This window comes from Bombyx mori, chromosome 1 (genome assembly GCF_030269925.1).
Source record: "Bombyx mori chromosome 1, ASM3026992v2".
NCBI classification, from domain to species: Eukaryota; Metazoa; Arthropoda; class Insecta; order Lepidoptera; family Bombycidae; genus Bombyx; species Bombyx mori.
The window spans coordinates 12,703,596-12,725,171 of record NC_085107.1 but is presented as its reverse complement, the minus strand read 5'-3'; the positions used below and the strand labels follow the sequence as shown (position 1 = coordinate 12,725,171).

The 21,576-nt window shown below is 38.8% G+C and overlaps 1 protein-coding gene across 9 annotated transcripts in view; it reads left to right on the top strand.

Moving 5' to 3' along the window:
- LOC101737214 (uncharacterized) overlaps window positions 1-21,576 on the top strand; it is a 196,083-nt gene that overhangs the window by 66,064 nt on the left and 108,443 nt on the right. For all 9 annotated transcript variants that reach the window (XM_021350359.3, XM_038013105.2, XM_021350357.3 and 6 more), the window contains exon 2: window positions 11,469-11,612. In XM_021350359.3, the coding sequence (XP_021206034.2) occupies window positions 11,469-11,612 (144 nt within the window). The remainder of the gene's footprint in view (window positions 1-11,468; window positions 11,613-21,576) is intronic.

Here is a 21,576-nt window from a genome sequence, read left to right as displayed (position 1 = left end):
AATTATTATGTGTACTATGAGCAGTGCAATAGTATGGAACAAGGCACGTGGAGTGCCAAGCGAAACCGCCCGTGGCTTCCTGATCCCACTCCGTTTCCCTCTATTCCAACTTCCGACAACTGCAGGCACTGCATTGCTACATTTATTTCCATTGTATAAATTACTCGGGAAACACGACGCTGTCACTACACTGGGACTATCACTAAATGAAAGGAAAACATACGTTTGTTAAATTCAATTGCAAGTCACTTACTTTAAGTGCTATTAGATCTTTCCTGAAGCGCCAATCGTCACTGGACAATTCTCAAATTATAAACTGTCTTAACGCGAATAAGCAAACATTAAATAAGATTAAATGTGCTTAAATCTATACTTAATATTATAAAGAGGAAATATTTGTTTGCTTGTTTGTATTGAATAGGCTCCGAAACTACTGAACCGATTTGAAAAATTCTTTCACTGTTTGAAAGCTACACTATTCCCGAATGACATAGGTTATAATGTTTTTTGAAAAAAATTAGGATTCCTTACTAAAACTGAGATAATGTAACCCAAGGTGTAAACAAATTACCTAAAATGTTCTTTACATCGCGTACCCTGTGAAAACTATTCATGATAGAATAAAATAATGTACTACGACTTTGTAGAACACATTATTATTTAAAAAAACTGTCGCGACAGCATATGTCTAACTATTATAGTTATGCCGCAATAAGTGTTCTTTTATTAAAAAAAATAAAACAACGTTAAATATCGTTGAAATTTTTGTTAAAGATCCGAGCGGAGCCGGAGCGGGCCGTTAGTTAGCTAATATTAAAAAAGTTAAATACAGCGTAAAGTATATACATCGCTCTTCCCTTCCATATCAAGGGACAAAAGTAATCAAATACAATTTCAAAAAATATGACATTTTACAGAAATTTATCCACGGCATCATTATGTCGCGAAACTAAAAAGATTTTCCTTATATGAGACAGTATTGTACGAGAATTTTATGAGAATACATGGGACCGCATCGTGCTATAGCAATTTTATCGGATTAGCTCTTTAGGTTAAGTTGAGAATAGCTAGAAGAAAAGACAGGGTTTTCCTTTATCGACTTTCATGAAATATAGTTTACTTGGAATGAAAATTTATGTTTCTTAAGAAATTATACTGAAGCTATCTTTTTATTTCTTACTAGCGGACCCGACAGACTTCGTAGTGCCTCAATCGATTAATAAAAGACCTAAACTTTTGTAAAAAATAAACTTAAAACAAACAAAAGGAATCCGTCCGACGAGGGACACATCAAAGGAAAACCAAAATTGTTATTTTTATTTAATTCTGAGCATTTTCATATTTCTGGATTTCCACAAATAATTCAAGACCAAAATTAGCCAAATCGGTCCAGCCGTTCCCGAGTTTTAGCGAGACTAACGAACAGCAATTCATTTTTATATATATAGATTGTTATATTATTGTGGATATGGTTACTTGTAGTTTGCGACGAATGGTAAATGCAATACGAAAATTTCTTCAATTATAATTTCATTAATTTTTCCATTTGAGCTTCTTATGTCATTTAATCAATGAACAAGCTAACGCTTCATCTGCTGTTACCGCGGTCTATAGATATCACAGTTTGAGTAACCCATAATGAGAGCTGAGATTAATATCACAATTTTCAAAACATTAACTAATTATATAAGATGTCCTACTCTTTACATCAAGATATGCAAGTTTTCTTAATAGTAGATCTAATTTATAAAAACTTCTCTTACAGAATCACTGATTAAATGAGTGAATGATTACATAAATTAATGATTATGGAAAAGCTTATTTACAGAAAATAAAGTAAAACGCCTCTAAATTCGATGACACTTCAACAAGCTGTTTGAGTAAGTCAGTAATTACGAGTTCGATATTAAGTACAAATAATACCGTGTAGACTCATAGCTACAGGATTCAGAGGAATTAAGCTCCCATAAACTCATTAAGCACGTGTACTGAGACAGAAAGCGACAAAAAAGCCCCTGCCTCTCCTAAAATAATCAGCATATCAAGAATCTCTATATAAATAGGCAAAGACAAAAAAATCAAGTACCGTTTTCTTTGTTTTTCTCCCAATTTAACTTCTTTGTCTTTGTTCATCTCAAGATTCATTTCAAGGTTATTATTCATTTTATGAACATTTAGACTATTATTTCGGTTTTGCTATGGACATACAAAAAAATTAATCATTTCTAATAAATAAAAAAGTATTGATAGCACTAACGCCTCGTCAATTACTCAAAGCTACTTAATTAGAAAATAAAAAGAAAGTCGGTTGACAAATCGGAGGGAACTAGATACTTAACTATTTTTTATGTATTTATACTATAACAAATAATATTTCAAAAACGTAAAAATCTATAAACATCCCTCAGAGTGAAAACTTTCAACAAAGCACCGGTATTTAAGAGTTGTTTTGCCGATTTATTAAATTGTCACGCGGTTGTCACAAATTCAATTTGGATATAAAATAATTAACAAGAGAATAAAACTTGAGAACGGATTTTAATTGTGTCTACAGTTGCTGGAAATCGGGGATACGAAACGTTTTTATTTATTAAGAAATTGCTTTCGTAAATGTAACGAATAGAGGTTACCTAAATATTGTATCAATAGGCATAGAACCCAAAAAAATTTTCATTCCATCACGCCTTGAATTGCTTATGTTGATACGTGAGACTGTAATCTCGGTTGCATTGGATTAACAACCTTTTTTTTTCGTTCTGTACTTCAAATTTGTCTCGATGGTTACTACGGTAGAAACGGCAGCAGGGCCATGTATGTATATTATATTGTAGATACATATTTTATTATCAATAAAAAAAAACCCAAATTAATAAAAATGTTATTATTAGACGCAGTTGTTTTTCAATTGCGAATCGTACAAAGCTGTGTTAGTGTGTATTGTGTAGATAATTTTACATGAAATGTATAGACAGAATTTATAAATTAACATAATTACGGGTAGTTTTCTCAGTGTGAACACATCTTTGACTATTTTTACTGCCAAGAAGTCATACGTGCCTGTGTGAAGAGTGGACACGGACAACTGATATTTAGACCTCATGTCTCAAGGCATTCAAGGCAATTCAAAATGCAAGTAATGTAATATAATTAAAATTTATTCTTACATATTACTAAAGTCTCAGCAAAAAATAAAAAAATATTCTAGCCGAAATGGCCACGAATCTTTGGATTTACGCACTGTCTCCAACGGAATTTTCGCCACTGCTTGCTCCAAAGATTTTTTAAGAGGTTCAATGTCGCTGTGTCGTTTAGAGCAGGCCATGTCCTCTAAAACTGACCATAATTTGAAGTTTTTTTTTTATGATTGAAAGTTTACTGGTGGCCCGAAGGCCTTTCCAGTTTCACCAGGACAGGTGGGCGAGCAAAGGCTCAGCCAAGAGGGGTGGGATTTGCTAACAACTGCCCGAGCGCCTCCGAAGGAGACCTAACAACTCAAGAGCAATTGTTTCGCGAATGAATCTACTACCGGATCGGAATCGCGACCCGCTGAGAAGATCCGGCGAGAAACTCAGCGGGCTGATGCATGGGTTAGGTTGCACGTCGACCTCTTTGTCGAGTTCGACGAGTACGGTTACCGGGGTCCCTAAGCCTGCCCCTAGTATTAGAGCTGAAGGCATCTAATGCAAAGGTTATTGGATCTGATGGATCCGTAAGGACGTGTCTAGGGCGTCGACGGTGACTGGCTCCTGCATGATCAGGATTCGGGGAGTAGTCAGCGGCGGCAACGATAAGGCGATTATCATGACGCATAGCCTTATCGAAGTAACGTTCCGACGCTGACTTCATGTATTTCCGAATTGATTCGAGGCCCAGGTCGTCGTGTAGGTCAACGTTCCTCACGAACCACGGAGCCCCGACAGCTAACCTGCAAAAGCGGGATTGTAGGGATTGGAGGGTGTCTATGTGTGTGCGGGCCGCGTGAGCGAACACCACACTCGCGTAAGTCATGACGGGCCTTATGCAAGTTTTGTAAAGTGTCACCTTGTTCCGAAGGGACATTTTACTCCGCTTACAGATCATGGGGTAGAGTCTACCGAGAATAAACGCGGCACGGTCACGGACTGATTTTATATGCGGGCGGAATGTCATCGATGCATCCAGGGTAACGCCCAGGTACTTGACCTTCCTGGCCCAGGGTATGGGTTGTCTAAAGAGAGTAATCGGGGGTGTGAGATTCCTCCTCCTAATCCGGGAGGAAATCCGTGTGGAGCTTCCCCTCTGAAATAGCACCGCAGTACTTTTCGCTGGGTTGATGTCTATGCGCCATTTTCGGAACCACTGTCCTAGGGCTAGGGCTGCGCTCTGAAGCTTCTTCGCGATTAGGGACTTATTTCTACTAGAATAGTAAACAGTCGTGTCGTCGGCGAATAAAGCTAAATGGGTCGGCGGCGACCGGGGAATATCGTTGACGAATAAGCTAAATAGGAGGGGTGAGAGGACAGAGCCTTGCGGGACTCCAGCTGTGAGAGGTCGTGGGGAGGAGCGGGTTCCCTCGACTCGATATCGAAAAGAGCGGTTCGACAAGAAGTCCCGTATGATGAGCACGAGACTATCCGGCACGCCCATGTTGAATAGTTTGAAAATCAAACCATTGTGCCAGACTTTGTCGAACGCTTTTGCGACGTCGAAGAAGAGAGCTCCCGTGTATAACGGTTTTGGTCGATTAAGCCCCACAAGAATGTGCTCCGTGAGGCGGTGCACCTGTTGAACGCATGAGTGATTTGTACGGAATCCGAATTGTTCATCGATAAGAATGCCCTTGGATGAGACGAAGTCTCTGAGGCGTTTGTAGAGCAGACGCTCATACAGTTTGCCTAGAGACATGAGGAGGCTAATCGGGCGGTAGCTCGTCGGATGATTTTTTGGTTTACCGGGTTTATGTATGCCGATAACGTCCGCTTCTTTCCACACCGCGGGAAAGATACAGTTCGCCATAGCGGCATTGAAAATAGATGCCAACATCACGATGAGTTGGACGGGTAGAAGTTTAATAACGCGGTTGGATATACCGTCGGAACCGGGAGCCTTGCGAGGACGTAGGTCTTTGATCAAGTCTTTAACTTCCATCGGGGTGACGGGTGGTAACGCACCAGAGGGTGGCAAGGAGGCTCTGCGTTCTACCTCACTGTCTACTAATTCTACATGAACAGGGTCCACGGATTGAGTGCTGGGCGTGCACTGGGTTTGCAATGTATCGGCCAGCAGCTCTGCTTTTTCGTCATCATCGAACGCCGCTAGTCGGCCTGAGGGGCCTACGAGGGTGGGCATAGTTACTACCGTATCCGATTTGAGAGTACGAGCTAAGCGGTAGTAAGACCTTTGAGAGGGCGCGAGTCCTTCTAAGAAATCAGACCATCTGGCATCTCGGACTTCGGTGATGCGAGACTTTACGTCGCGCTGTAGGGCACGCATTCGAATACGATTTTCCGCGGTAGGATACCTATCGTACGCACGGATCGAGGCGTTCTTAGCTCTAAGGAGTTCCCTAATATCGTCGGGCAATTTGAAGCGGTGAAGGAAGTCCTCCGCTACAACTTGCTTCGATGACCTATCTAATGTCGAGGTGATGTGTGACGTTACGATGTCTATGGCTTCAGCGGTATCCTGAGGAGACGGGATAGAGTCCGGACTAAACGGAAGCGATGGTGGATCAGATTCAGCCAGGCTGATGCCCAGCGTGTGCCAATCCACCACAGTCCTCGTGACGGGAACGGAATCGGGAGCGCGACCGAGCTTCATAACGACGGGACGGTGGTCTGAATCTAACTCTGAAACTACTTCGATCGAGTGTAAGCGCAGAGTTACGTTTTTTAATAACGCTATGTCGAGTATATCCGGGCGATGCGCGATATTTAGCGGGTAGTGAGTCGGGGTTAGCGGAGCGACGATATCGAAGGCGAGATCATCGACTAACGCGTCAAGCCGCCTGCCATTCGGGGTTGTGGTGTGTGAGTTCCACCTGATGTGTTTACAATTTAGGTCGCCCGCCAGAATGACAGAGCTCCCCATACCGAGCAGCGCCTCGATATCACTGCTTAGAACGATCTTATCCGGTGGAAGATAAACGGACGCGATAACGATCGGCGCGTGTCCCGTCAGTGAGATTCGGCACACTGATGCTTCGATATTAGCGAGCGCGGGAGGATCGAGCGGGACGCAATGCAGGGCTCTTCTATAGTAAATGACGGTACCACCACCACGGGCAGAGAGCCTGTCGTTCCTGACCATGTTATAGTTCGCGATTTTAGGGTCACGGCGCGCGGGCTTAAGTAGGGTCTCCTGCACTAAAAAGATATCAATTTGGTGGTCACGCAAAAAGTCAGAAACCTGATCACGTTGATTTGCGAGACCGTAAGCGTTAAAAAATCCTATCGTTACGGATAGGGGCTTTATTCTACTTATATACGCCATTGATTACCGGCGGAGTGAGGGGAGGACGTACGTATTTAATGACGCGTATACGTCGGCGTATTCCTGCACAACGGCGATAAAGTGTTGTGCAGTGGAGGCAGCGCGAATGGCGTCGCCCAAAGCGTTAACGCGCTCAAAGTTGATCGACTGAAAGAAGTCGATCGCTAAAGCGAGATTGTCGGACGCGGTCGGAGGGCAAGTCGCGGGAGAGGGACGAGTCGCGGGGGCGGGACGAATCGCGGAGGAGGGAGTTGTAGCCGTGTTCGTGTACGGCAGCGGTTTTGCCCAGGCCGAGACACTGGGCACCGCCGCCGGAACGAACGCTGGCTTAGCCTGCGACGCAGAGGGTGCCGAGGCTTTGATGTCTGGGCCGGAAGCTCGGAGGCGGTTTTGGCGGGCGACGCGGCGATTTATTTTAGGGGCTCGGGGGCAACCACGGTAATTCGCGGGGTGACCCTGTGTTCGACACAGGACGCAGCTAGGCGGTTCCGTCGCGGTTTTTTGGTCGCGAGCGCAGAGGGCCGTGGCGTGATCGCCCAAACACTTAACACATCGGGGGCGCGCGTGACAGTTACGGGAAGAGTGCCCGTACAATTGACAGTTATGGCACTGGCTAGGAGTGCCTTTTTTATGAGGGGCTTCGACAGCGATACCAGAGAGCCTACAGACGGTCTGTGTGTTAAAGATTTTCTTACCCTCGGGGGTAGGCTGGAGAGCAACTAGAACCATATTATATGGCTCTCTACCGCGACCGGTGTGCATACGGTGCACAGAATTCACTGGTAGGCCTTGTTCTAACAGGTCGGCTTTTACGAGCTCTACATCTAACTCTTTAGGGATTCCGCGTATTACAACGCGGAGTTCGCGCTCCTCCTGGAGCGTATACGTATGGAAACTTATACGCTCCTTACGGAGGTAAGAAGAGAGGGCCCTATGGTCGTCGGGTGTTTGAACCTTAATTTGAATGCCGTTCGCGAGGTTACGGGCATTCGTGAAATTTATATTTTTGGCCTTAAGGGCCAGGCAAACTCGATCCCAAGCTGCCTTCTCCTGAAGGATAACCGGGGGAGGGGTCTGGGTTTTATTTTGTGCCACCGGACGCGGCGACGGAGTGGCACGGGCTGGGGGCGCAACGGGAGTCTGAGGGCGGGGGCGCGACGCGTTCACGGCTTTGCTAATTTTAGCGGCCGCGGGAGCTCGAGACTCCGCGGCACGCTTCTTACCCTTCTGTACCAGGGTGAATCCATCCGTCGATGAGGCGGGGGCGAGGTCGACCTCCATGTCCGAGTCAGAGTCGGAGCACGAGGAGGCGGGTGCAGGCGACCTACGAGCAAGTGTAGGTGTTTTAGAGGGCGCGACGGAGGCCGCGGATGATCGCTCAGCTGAAACGATGGTCACGGCGGACGACGCAGCAGCTTTTCTCGCCAGTATAGGCGACACGGGAGCGGCAGGCACGACAGAGGCTGCGGTGCTCAATGCAGAAGCTCTGCACGCAGGTACAGGCGACGCAGGAGCAGCGAGCGCGGCGGAGTCCTCGAGAGGGCTCGCAGTGTGATTGGCCTTGAAGGCCAAAAACTCCGAGGCGAGCTGTGGGTGGCGAAGTCGGAGGAATTCCGCGAATACAGCGTCCATGATCGCTGAGTACCCAGGTGGGGCGGCCCCGGGTCTTGAAAACACTCGCCTTGCGGCGAGGCCCCAACTTCTCGGACCTGAGCGGTTCTATTGAACACAGGTGGCAATGCGGCGCGATTACTACAGGACAAAGAAAAAGCACAACAAAACAGAAATTACGAAAAGAAACAAAACAAATAAATACTTGCAGGAAACCACTTTGTCGGCAGATGTACCACGAACACAGAAACAACAAAAGGAAACAAAACAAATAAAAACTTCCAGAAAGAGCACTTAGTCGGCAGATGTACCACAAACACAGGCCGCGCGAACAATGGCCGGGCTAACAAAAGCCGGGCGAACAAAGACCGGGCGATCGAGTGGACGATGAGCACGTCCGCACGTGACGGGTGCCTCTATCGGAATGATAATTTGAAGTCTAAAGGGTTGAGGTCTGGGCTAGATGAGGGCCAGTCTTCAGCTTTTATAAAGTCCGGAGCGTTGGTTTTAAGCCAGACTTGGGTAGTTCGTGCATTTTGACCAGAGTCCTACTGGAAAGTCCACGTTGTATTTTTAAAAAGTGTACTACTGAAAGTCTTCACAACATGATCCAAGACTGTATCTTGATACGCTTTGGCTGAAGTTTTCAGTAATTTTTCACAAAATGTAGTTTTGTGACTCCTTCCTAAGACACGCCCCACCAAATCATCACTGATGCAGAATGATGACCACGTTGTACCTTTCCGACCACTTGATCAGCTTCTTTAGAGCTGTGAGCGTACATTTTATCATTTTGCTTATTGTAGTGTTCTTTAATTGTGAACATTTTTTCATCGGTAAAGAGGATATTTCTGTGCCTTTCACCTAAGTATCGAGACAGAAGGCGTTTTGATCGATCCGCTCTCTTTAATTGTAAAGATTGATGTAGGGCATGTATATCGAAGATAAGCATCGAGCTTCAGGTCTTGTGCAATCTTCATTTCTCTCGATAAGATTTTTTGCTTCCTAATGGCCTTTGTAGTTCTAATAGCACGTGGCCGTCCCGATTTTTTCTGGTCTTCGACAGACGAAGTGTTGTTGTACCTGTTAGTATCTGGATAGTACAATATACGAATATACGGCTGATACCAAGCTTTTGAAGTGTCTGAAATATGACCGACGGCTCCATACCCACTTTGTGCAGGGCGATCACTGAAATTATTTTTCTTTAACACCGCATTCCAATTTGTAATTTGATAATGAACACGAAAAAATATGTGAAATGGCGCAAAATCGAAAGAAGTTTATACGGTAATATACGTGGTCCAAATTCAAAATAATGAAAAAGTTGAAAAAATAACAATTTTTATGTAACAGTATTTATGGCCGACTAGTTATAGTATATACGTAGTATATAGTCCATAGGGATTCCGATAACATTTTAACACCAGCTGGGTGGGTGGCTGGCAGCTTTAGTACTCAAATAAAGTCCAAAAAAATGCTACACTAGAAAGAAATTATCAGTCTGGTTGCAGTGTTGACCGCGGTAACCCCCCTACCTCATCCGGGTTCTGACCTCGGAGGGGATCGGACGCTTGGGCGAACAGTGCCGGGGAGTCGTGTAGTGGGTGGGCCCTAAAATTCCTTGGGCCCGCGGTCTGCTCCCAACACCTTGCAGATCGTCGAGTTCCATATAGACCTCGTAGGAGGTTCGGCCCCCGGCCCGAAAAAAATACGAACGAAATTATCTCTTAGTACCTTTAAGAGTAATGAGAATGTTTTGGTAATAAATATCAGCTTACTAGTTAATGACATCAATAAATTTTTAACAAATCAAATTAATTTAACATAAAACAATTCATACAGTAGAACAAATCTTCCAATGCGCTTGAAGGAGGCACATTTCCCAAGATACTGGCTACCTTACCTCGTTGGACAGCATGGACATGTTTTAGTTATATTTTCATCCCACAAACCAACGTTTTCAATCACATTTTGGTATTTCGAAAACATCTGTACAAACAATAACCGAACTCGAGAGCTTAATTTTGTTGAATTATGAATTATCATTTTATTAATGTTAAAATAATATTACTATGAGAAATCGAGGTCGATCCTGTATATTTTATGTGAAAATAAAACGTAATTGAAATTGAAAAATTGAAAACAAATTAAACTTTTCACGGAACTTTGTGTTCGAGACTCTTATATTTCTAGCGGTTCTACGCTGTTTCATGTTGTTATTTTGCAATTCAATTTTCAACGTAAGGAGCTCCCAGCACTGTAATTACTAACTTTAATTAACTTCAGAATTGATTTAAAATGCGTTTTAAATTTTTTGCTTAACATAGTTAGTTCTAGAGGAAAATGCACTGTTTTTGCATAGAAAAAATGAAATGTTACGATGTCATGTACGAGCGCAATTAGTCAGTCCCCGGTCGCGAATAATTCTATTACTCATATTCAGTTTTACGCTACGCATCTACGGATCCAGCAAATTTTGAGCCTGCTCGTCGAGTGCAAAACAAAACCGACAAATGAACTTCCCACTGTGAAGCCCGCTGTATTGACGTAACGCACTGACTGGTGCCAATTATTTTGTATTTATCCTGTGTGACCGGTCAATTCGTTCTTTGTCGTCTATTTCATGTATGTCTTTTAAGAAGGCATTGAAAATAATCACCACTGCCAGTCACGGTCGTCCTCGTTCCATTTCTTTTCTTTTCTTTATTTTAGAATCACCTGTCAAGTCTCTGTCTTAGAGATCGCATATCAGTATAATCTGATGAATAGCTTAGACTATTGTTTTTTAGTGTTTCTAATGGAAAATTGTCAAATATTCGCTGAATCGGTTGTATAACCAACGAAATGCTTCTTTTGCGAAAATTTATATCTTTAATTTAATATCTTTAAAATAAAGCAAGCCTGTTGTAGCCCTATCTGACTTTCTACGTGAACAATAAAACTGTAATTTCGACTGTTCTTCGAGGTGGATATCAATACAAGCAGCCTCCATATGATAATACTGTTACACTGGTAAGAGCAACGCCATCTGTCGTTGAATGGCGGAAGCGAATATCAAAGGAACTAGTAAAATCGAGAACACTCGAGAAGTACAACACCATCTATTGTCAGATAACGGACACGTATATCTAAGCTACTCGATTTCGTATCGACTATAAAAGCGTTGCAGAGATGACACGAAGGCAATTAGTAATCGGATCTACTCGAAGCGAAGCAGAAGACGTTAATTGAGAAATTTAAAGTGTTCGTTAAGTGTTTTAAGTTAAATAGAGATCTAACCTGTACTTCGGTAGAATTTTATAGAAATTTATCCCGAACCCCAACACGTCATAATACATTCTGACTATCTAATATTTAATATTATGTAATTATAATTGTTGCAGAACTAGAATATAGCTACGAAGAGGAAGACACGAGCGACGTGGATCGCGAGCTGCGACCGGTGGCAAAACGCACCGCCAAGCACATTGCAGCCGGCGAAGAGCGTCCCCGCATCAACTCCAGTCAGCAGACAACACCGACCGAAGGTAAGTACCCGCTTACAGTGTGCTTATTGTGAGTTTTTTAACGTTCTCGATAGCGTAAAAGTTAGCCCAATTTTGGATGCGAACAGCGCCCCTAGCGGCAAACGTAACTTTTACGCTAACGAGAACGTCAAAAAACTCGCAATAAGCACACAGGTTACTTAATTGTAAGACGAAACAGGCACTGATCAGTTAGGGCAGAACTTGATGCTTACGACATAATTTAAAGCTAATTCTATGAAGATGATTATGATAAAAATTGTGATAGAGATCATGGAGTAAGTTTTTGCTAGAATACAAAAAATATTCCTAGAATCGCATTGCAGATGAATAGTTACAATCGTTTCAGTGCGGTGGTAGGAAGGAGATGACTGAATCATTTGAAACGATTCCACAAACTTGTCCTGTAGGTACATTCGAGTGACGGGGCACCTAATATTTGCATTTACATTTCAAAGGAACGCGTGACTAACGATTTGTGTACAGATAAATTTGTCGTATGTAATGTTTGTCAAATAGGAACATAGCATACTGCGTAATCCTTTATATTTAACTAAGCGAACAAATAAAATAACTTTGTTTGTTCGTCCGGCCTAATTTTCAAAACAGCTGGACTGAATCTAGTTACTTAGACTTTCATAAGCAATTAGAGTATTTCTCACAGAATCAGCTGAGGGCTTCTGGGCGTAAACGGGTAATCCTAAATAGTTGTCCGTGGCAAATGTTTATAGAAACCCGGGCACATCTAGTTGATTCAACGAGAATTCAAACTTTGGAGGCAATATTACTTAATTATCACTTTACATAAAGAGGCAATGTGGAAGGTTTTGTTTAAAACGAGGATATTAAAGTTTCCATGAAGGATACATTTTTATTTAGAGGTACGAGTACAATGCCTACCACCGATAAGTGACCGCCCAAAATAATATTAAAATACATATAAATTTATTGAGATAAAGCCCTAGGGGTCTTTTTTTCCTGGGCCGGGGGTCGAACCTCCTACGAGGTCCCCGCTCCTAGGGAGTACGCGGGGTATGTGGGATTGGACGATCCGCAGATATTGGGAGTGGACCGCGGGCCCAAGACTGATGTTTAGGACCCTACTCATTAAATGACTCACCCGGACTCTCGGTTATTTTCTGTATATTTTCACAGTTTTATGGGCGGTCACTTATCAGTAAAAGCAATTTTATATTCTTTCATATTTTAACGTAGCTGAAGCTACAAAATACCGGGATAATTTTGCTTGGATTATTCAAAGGTCCAAATTGAATTGGAAATTGGAATACATCGACAGTGTCGGACGATTTTGGGTAAATTTTCGGTTCGTTAGTTAGATTTATGACATGCCACGCTTTGACACTGTAAACATTTAGAATATTCCGCCTACAAACAGCTGCAGGTGCTCCTATGCATATTTGTTCGAAGTGACGATGCATGTACCGGCATTTTAGTGTTTGCATTCGTGTAGGCCTAAAGGATAAGACGTCCGGTGTATTCATGCCAAGCGACGCAATTTTGCTGGTGTTCAATTCCCCAAGGAGGTATCAATTGTTTTTAAAGAAATACGTACTTGAGACGTGTTCGTGAATGAATAACACTGTGCACTGAAAATCAACTCGCAAAATTTTTACAATACATTATATAATATACAAATACGTTATATAAGTGGGAAGATCGGTACTTTTTGGTCAATTTCACACTGGCACACTAATTTTATTCTAAAATGAGAAAATATAAATGACAATCAGCAATTGACGTGACGATGTTACGAATAGTTTTTTTTTCTTAAATAAAAGATTTTGTTATTAAGCTTTAACTAAATGTCCACTAGATTTCGCCATACCATCCAACATATATGTATAAATTGCTGCTGTTATGGCAGGTTATAAGTGTAAGAGTTCTTCTCAGTTTCTCGGGGTTTATTCAATTCAGTGGTACTACACAATTGAAAGAAGTAAAAAGAAGAGTGTGCATTAAAGCAACAATAGTAATTTATTTTTGTCTCTATCTTATCCTACTGCAATTTTTATTCTACCTTTGTTTCACTTATATATAAAACATTAATTCCGCAGCAGTCATAGAAACATTGAAGTTCAACAATAAATCTACTAACGAATGAAATTCAATTTAAAATTTTCATTCGAATAAAAAATTAAAAAATATTTTTCCCGAGAGAGTTTTTAAATCATCTGCCCATCTACGTGTACATCCGAAAAATTAATACGAATAGTTTTCATCGGGCAGTGAGCGATGCGCTTTGTGAGTTTTAATCTGAGTTCGAATAACCCTCTAAAATTAGGTTTCGAAATCCGAGTCCAAATACTTCCGTTTTTAATCTAAAGTTTTGACTAGTGCATTCCGAAACTTTTAGAATTGAAATTAACTTGATCACTCGATTCAATATCATACGTTTTTAGTAATAAAATTGATATGTGTGTTTGCAAAAAAAAGTTATATATAAAATAAATTTATGTCGAGGGATGAAGCGCTATTTATTTAATCGACATTTCGTTTAATACGCGCGACATTTATCTTTTTAATTAAAGGTGCGTTTTATTTGTTTATTAGCATCAATAATAGATTTGATGTTTTTAATTGAATTCAATTAAGCTTCAGAAGCTTCCTTAGAACTTTGAGCATAAATACGGTCATTTTGTTTGTTAAAATGGTGCTCAATTGTAAAAATATTCTCATCCGTAAACAAAATTTTTCTATGACCTCCCTTTGCGGCCAGATCTTTCTCTGTCACAAACAGAGGAGGTCTCATTGCACCTATTAATAGCCCGGTACACAAACATTTTACTAATACCAAGCGTATGGAGAGTTTTAAAAATTGCATTTGGCTTCATACCTACTTTGTGTAATCCAATCACAAGCGATTCGGCTCTCTCTATCACCCCACTCCATTTTAATATCGCAAAATATTGCACAATGTATTGGCGCCAAAATGAAAAAACTCAATGAGCAATCATATAAAAATGACAGATTCCAAATTCAAATGTAATATTTTGTTTATTTTTAATTGTAACAGTATTTATGGCCAGACTAAATATCTACTACACATAATGGATATTCAAAACAATTAGATTTTAATGAAGTGATCGTTAACTAATATTTATTGTCACTCGAATAATAATCTAAATTAGTGCAGAAATAATTTGAATCGACACACTGTAGTCATACCAATTTTGTGGTAAATTCCAAATTTGATCAGTCCCTAGTGAGGCGGGTCAGATTCAATTGGTGCTGCATGTGTCTGAATACTAGGTGATGTCAACTATACGTTTAATACAACAATTAATTGTATTTTCGGCGGGCCGCTTAAATTCAGAGCATCAGTTAATAGCTCTTCAATTTTATTGGGGAATATTATTATAACGAAAAGACTTGCGTTAAAAATGAATTAATTTACCGATGACAGGGGATGTTATGTTTAGGTAGGTAGACGCCACCGAAGCCATCAGGTATTCTGGAGTAAGAATATGACACCCAATATTTTATTATAAAATTAAGACTTCGATTTCATGCCTAAAAATCGGTTGTGACGTTGAGATTTTTATTGTCTCTAGAAACCACTGATTCTCAGGAGGGCCGTAAGCTTCATACATACATCGATAAAAATAGTTTTAATCTAATTTATATATTATATGTACATTTTAGTGTAAGATGAATGTTACGTCATACGTCGTAATGTAAATCGTTTCTGGAGGAAACATACTAATCTCTCAGATACACTGGAACGAGTGATTGATGACGTACCCTATTTAAACCTTTTGCCTAGATACCCGTATCTATATATTAATACGTGAAGCATAAACTTGGTATCCATTTTTACGAAAATTGCGTGGACGGAGGAGTATGAAATATTCCACACTTATAGAGAATATAGAGAAGAAGTGCACAATGCTAATATTTTTTTAAAATAATGCTTAAAAGATACATTAAATCAATAAAGAAAACATTACACACACTACATACCATGTATTTGACGCACACACGCATGCATACTATGTATTGTCAAACTTTTGTTCTTGACGTCTGCTGTCAAATTGAGAATAGAATATGGTTTGTCTTTGTTAATATTTTTTATAATGTAGTCTTGGAGAAATTTGTGATTAGAAGTATAAAAGAAGTATAAAAAAAATACAATCATAATAGTGTACAAACTTACAATTCCAATTAATTATAGTCGAATTTAGACTACTGCGGGAACACTAGTTATACTAAAGAGATAAATGCGTAGTACAAATCGGCCGTAGACAAAATTAAAATTGAATTTATCGTTTAATCTCGGATTTATTATATTCATTTTATTAGTTCCGTGGCTTTAAATATTTCATTATTGTTTTACTACCACGAGAACTATAAATGTAGCTTGTATTATTGGTACATACTATTGCGTGTTGAGTAAAAGTGTGACGATATATTGAATATCGGATAATTGATATATTGAAATGTGAATATGAAAATACCTATTACTGATGTAGAATATGTGAACTCCTCTTATAACATTCAGGCAAATAGTGAACTCCAAAATATTTCTTAATATTTTCTTTTTCTATAGAAAGCTTTTCTATAATATTATAGATCAAATTTACTCTGATTATTTAAGCACAATTCTGAAATTTACTTTTACAATACTAAACTCAGCAGTTCAATCTCAAGATTTTTAATTAGAAAATATTTCACACTAAATATTTACAGGAGTACACGCTTACATAGTTATGTGAAAGTGTTACAAAATAAGTCAAGACTAAGATTCGACAAATTTTATTTCCAAACTTTTACACACAATATTATTTTAATAACCTAAAAGTACATATTATTATCCGCAACACGCTCCGTCAGATTATAGAAACAGAGTTATCAGTAACATGCTTCTTCAAAAAATACAATACTTACTTTCAGCTACAAGAGTCGTCATCAGTAACATATAGGTCCACTGGAGTGATTCTCAACCACTGTTCCGCGGCACTTCTGTGTGCCGCCAAATTTTGCGAATATATAATAATGTTAATATTATTAAATTATATCATTTTAAAAGAAAAATATTTTAAACATGAATATATATTTAAACCCACAAAAAAAAATGTATATTATATTTTAGTTTATTTCGTATATTAAAATTTTTTGATAAACTATTTATGCAGTGTGTTGTTGTAGTAAGTAAATAATTTTTATCTTTTTTTTTTGTGTGCCGCCAAATTTTGAAATCGTTAAATATGTGCCGCAACAAAAAAAAAAGGTTGAGAATCACTGGTCCACGCTAACAGCAATGCGCGCGTAGACGACAAATTATATCGTATCTATAACAAACAATTATTAACTTCCTCAACCTCGAAAGGCAATTGCCGTATACATCAAGGTTTTCAGTAACGAACTAGATTATAACAAGGTTAGTGAGACGGAGAGCAGGTGAGTGCTTCGCCTAAGTTGATTCTATTAAAACGGGCGCACAGCGGATGCACTTAATTAATGCAACAACTCACGCGTCTCTTTTAGAACTTTGATCGTACTGCTCCAGAAACATTCAAGCAAGTATTTTAGTCAGTGATTGTAGAGCAGGATGTATGAGCACGGGTGGGTACCACTAAAATATCCTTTAGATTCGAAGAACGCAGTGTACCACCGTCACGTCTATTTCTGGAATGAAGCAGTCACAAGTTTCGGCTTGTAGTAGCTATGAAAATAAACTGGACTTTTAAATGATTTTGGATAATTCTACATTATTTAGTTAAGACACTAGTTAGACAGTAACCAATCCCTGAATTGTCTGTACAAGATTTGTTTTATTTGATCCTCTTATTTTTATTAAGTATTGACGTATATTGAACATTTGATATAAAAATAAACGAAAAATTTCGCCCTTGTTTTATGATTGTTTATCTAGTTTTTGGTTGAGTTTCGTTACAAGTCACTAAAAAAAACAATTAATTAAGACAAGAAAATATTATTTAATATCTTAAAAAATATGAATAGGGCCAGATAAGGTCCTTTTAGTTTAAAATATATCGGTATACAGAGTCTTAAACAGATAGATTAGGAGACAGAAGAAAATATTGCCATTATAATTAGATTACTGGGCAATAATAGCTGTTAAAAAAACCGGGCACACTATTGTCATTAAATTGATCAAGCCCAGGCAAAGGAGTCCTGATCTGTGCCCCGTAAGGGAGTACGAAGACCCGACGAATCATTAAAATTCCCTTCTATCTTCTAAATACCATCTATCCTATCTTTCTTATTGGTAATTTACTGCTGAAGTAATACTCCTATTTCTGTTTTTTATTTTTATTTTTTATTGCTCAGATGGGTGGACGAGCTCACAGCCCACCTGGTGTTAAGTGGTTACTGGAGCCCATAGACATCGACCACATAAATGCCTCACCCACCTTGAGATATAAGTTCTAATGTCAACATTATTAAAACATGTGTGGTTTTATAATCAGGTAAAGATATCACCAACTTTCATATATAAAAAAAATATCAACTCTATTTCCATTAATATTTTTTTTGTAAATTGTATCGATGAATATTCCACAAGTTGCGCTTTAAATAAATGAAAAGTTTCATTAACCACATTTAAACGTTGTGGTGTTGAATGGCGGTGAATTATCTCACCAATATTCAGTAAATTCCTTTATTAAGAGTAGTTAGTGACGTATATCCATTCAAACAATGAGCGTCCACATTTACAGAGTACAAAAGGATTCGGGAAACAATATTGTGGCTATTGTTCAGTGATATTTTGACAAGTTGTGCCTAATCATTCGTTTAACCACAAGAAATTACAGGCCTTAGCTCTATGTCGCATTAAATTATCATCATTAGTTCATTATATTATCATTAGTTCAAGACAAATAATTTAATAAGTGCGAATAGTAAAAGATTACTCCCACGTAATCTGTTTTAAAGGAAAGATAAGTCTCTGTTAACTATCTCGTAAACATCTAAGCTACTTTGAAACCGACATATAATTTTATGAGAATCAAATTTAATTAAACAAATGCTGTGAATTAATTTCTTAATATTTATACATTTCTTAAGCCGACGCTGCCAATAGTTTATAACTATTAATAGTTTTCGGCTTAGTTTTGTTACAGGTAAAGGAAAAACAATTAATTAATGAAAGAAAATATTACTTAATATCTAAAAAAATATGAATAGGGCCAGATAAGATTTTTTTGTATTCAAATATATCTGTATTCGAAGTCTTAAACAATTATAAAACAAGGGCTCAATTTTTCGTTTATTTTTATATTAAGTGTTCAATATACGTCAATACTTAAGACAAAAAAGGGAGTCAAAGAAAACAAATGTTGTACAGAAAATTCAGGGATTGGTTACTGTCTAACTATTGTCTTAATCTTAACTGAATAATGTTGAATTATCCAAAATCTTTTATAAACCAAGTCAAGAGAATACGCTTGTAGAAGTTAATCATCTTTGAGATTCAAAACGAACATACATAAGATCTCTTTCTTTTTTCGTAAATACTTATATTTTTTAGTGAGACAAAATTACCGAAAAAAAATACCGCCAAAATAGTTACAAGTGGTTCTGAACAGTTCCATTACGAATGATGTGACTTTTGGGATAGCGATATGATTTCGATTATGTATTTTTGTGAGTCCTTCCAGCAGGGCTGCCGTAAATTTTAGAGTACGTATAGTAAATGGGGATCACGTATTGGCAGCGACAGCCCGACTTTGTAGACCACTTACAAATGACACGGCCTATTCATTTAGCTCAATTGTCTGCTGCATTTCAATGCGTAAAAAGTAATATTCATTTTAAACGCAGAAGAAATTCTGTAGAATGATTTATTAGAAGTTTTTATTGTTTACTAGCTGACCTGGCAGACTTCGTCGTGCCTCAATCGATAAATAAAATGTATAAAATAGACTTAAAATAAACAAAAGGAATCCGTTCGACGGGGGACACATCAAAGGAAAAACAAAATTGTTATTTTTATTTAATTGCGAGCATTTTTATATTTATCTATCCTTTTAAACCTTCTCTGGACTTCCAAAAATAATTCAAGACCAAAATTAGCCAAATCGGTCCAGCCGTTCTCTAGTTTTAGCGAGACTAACGAATAGTAATTCATTTTTGTATATATAGATAGATTTGTAGTAGAATTATAACCGTGCACCAATTTAAATTATTTTAATAAAACTAAAGAAGCTACAAATTGCTTATGCCTTTTATTATTTTTCTATAACATTCTGTGCTCAGTACAAATTACACAAACATTGTTTGTAAAACTAATCAGTCATATGTGACCATGAAAACTGTGAAGTATTTGAAACAACTGAAATAATATAATTGCAATAAAGAACGCGAGATTAAATCGTAAAAGTACTTTTAATTGAGTGCACGGTTCGCAAAAACCGAGGAAAATAGCATAATGTTCAGTAATTTAGAAAGGTTTCTTATGCAAAGACTGTTTTAGTAAGCACAATTAGTAACTTCACTGACTACAAAGGACGCGACTTTATGTGATGAAGTTGCATCGTAAGCTGGAAGCCACCTTAGCTAAAAACGCTTTCGTTACACAGTCGTAATTGCATTGAAGTATCAGCTAAAGTTCGCAGGAATTATCGTGTCCGAATATGGATAGGAGTTTTATGAGGATGTTTGTTTAAGAAATATACGGATAAATTAATACATTTATTCACGAAATGTGATGAGACCTGGTGGTAGGACCTCTTGTGAGTCCGCACGGGTAGGTACCACCACCCTGCCTATTTCTGCCGTGAAGCAGTAATGCGTTTCGGTTTGAAGGGTACGGCAGCCGTTGTAACTATACTGAGACCTTAGAACTTATATTTCAAGGTAGATGGCGCATTTACGTTGTAGATGAATATGGGCTCCGGTAACCACTTAACACCAGATGGGCTGTGAGCTAGTCCACACATATAAGCAATAAAAAAAAATTTACAAGAAGCAAAAAGCCTTTTTATTTATTTGAAAAGCGCTCTTACTATTCGTAACAACCAAAAGACAATGAAATTGCGAACATCAAACACCGAAGGCTAAAACGCTATGAGTAAAAAATAATACGCGGCTTTTGTTCGGAGGAGGAGCAATATTTTCAGTGCAGCGTTGAATGAGAGTAGTGTATTTGTACAAAAAAAAAGTCAAATTGATTTTGTGAAGCCCAACGACTGACTTTATTTTGGAAATAGGAACCGTTATATTTATGAGAAGTCTTAAAAAACCGAATAGAATTCTAGAATTTATTATATTATAAAATATCGTTTTTAAAAAGTGAATTCGTCACTTTTGAACATGTTTACGTATACTTAACTTTCACGATTTGCACAAGTTTAGGTACACTGTTAATGAAATATTTATTGGTTACGTCATTCTATTATGTTTACCCTAGGTTTTGATAATAAAGACAATTCAGTAAGATGCCACTTGATTTGACTAGCCGAGTAACGACAATTATTATAGATTTTTAGAAATCTTATGTTTGCATGACTTTGTATGACTTTGTCTAGTTATACGGAAGTGTTAGATCCTGTCAAGACTGTTTGCCGACATTGATGTACTTATATTTCAACTAGATCTAGGCTTTCAACAGAAAAAAAACATCTTTACAATCTCGATGGCATTTATTCACATTGTTAGGTTTTACTTTTTTAAGCTATTGCATAGCTTTTATCGCGGGCTTTGAGCGCGGCGACCGAATCTTGAAATTTCGTAACGAAAAAAACCTACCACCCCTCACTCCGCCTACCTCGTGTTCAACACATTCACACGTTGCGCTTGTGTAGTAGTGTTTGTGAATAAGCGCGTGGCGTGACGTTACACTGCATGCGCATCATGAAAAGTCTGCCCATCTCTCTCTCGCGCGGTCTAGTTTTTGAGTGTGAAGGGGACAGTTAATGCTTTGCTTTTATTAATGTTTAATATAGCGTGGTCTTTTTTTATTATTGTTTTAATATTAAATTAT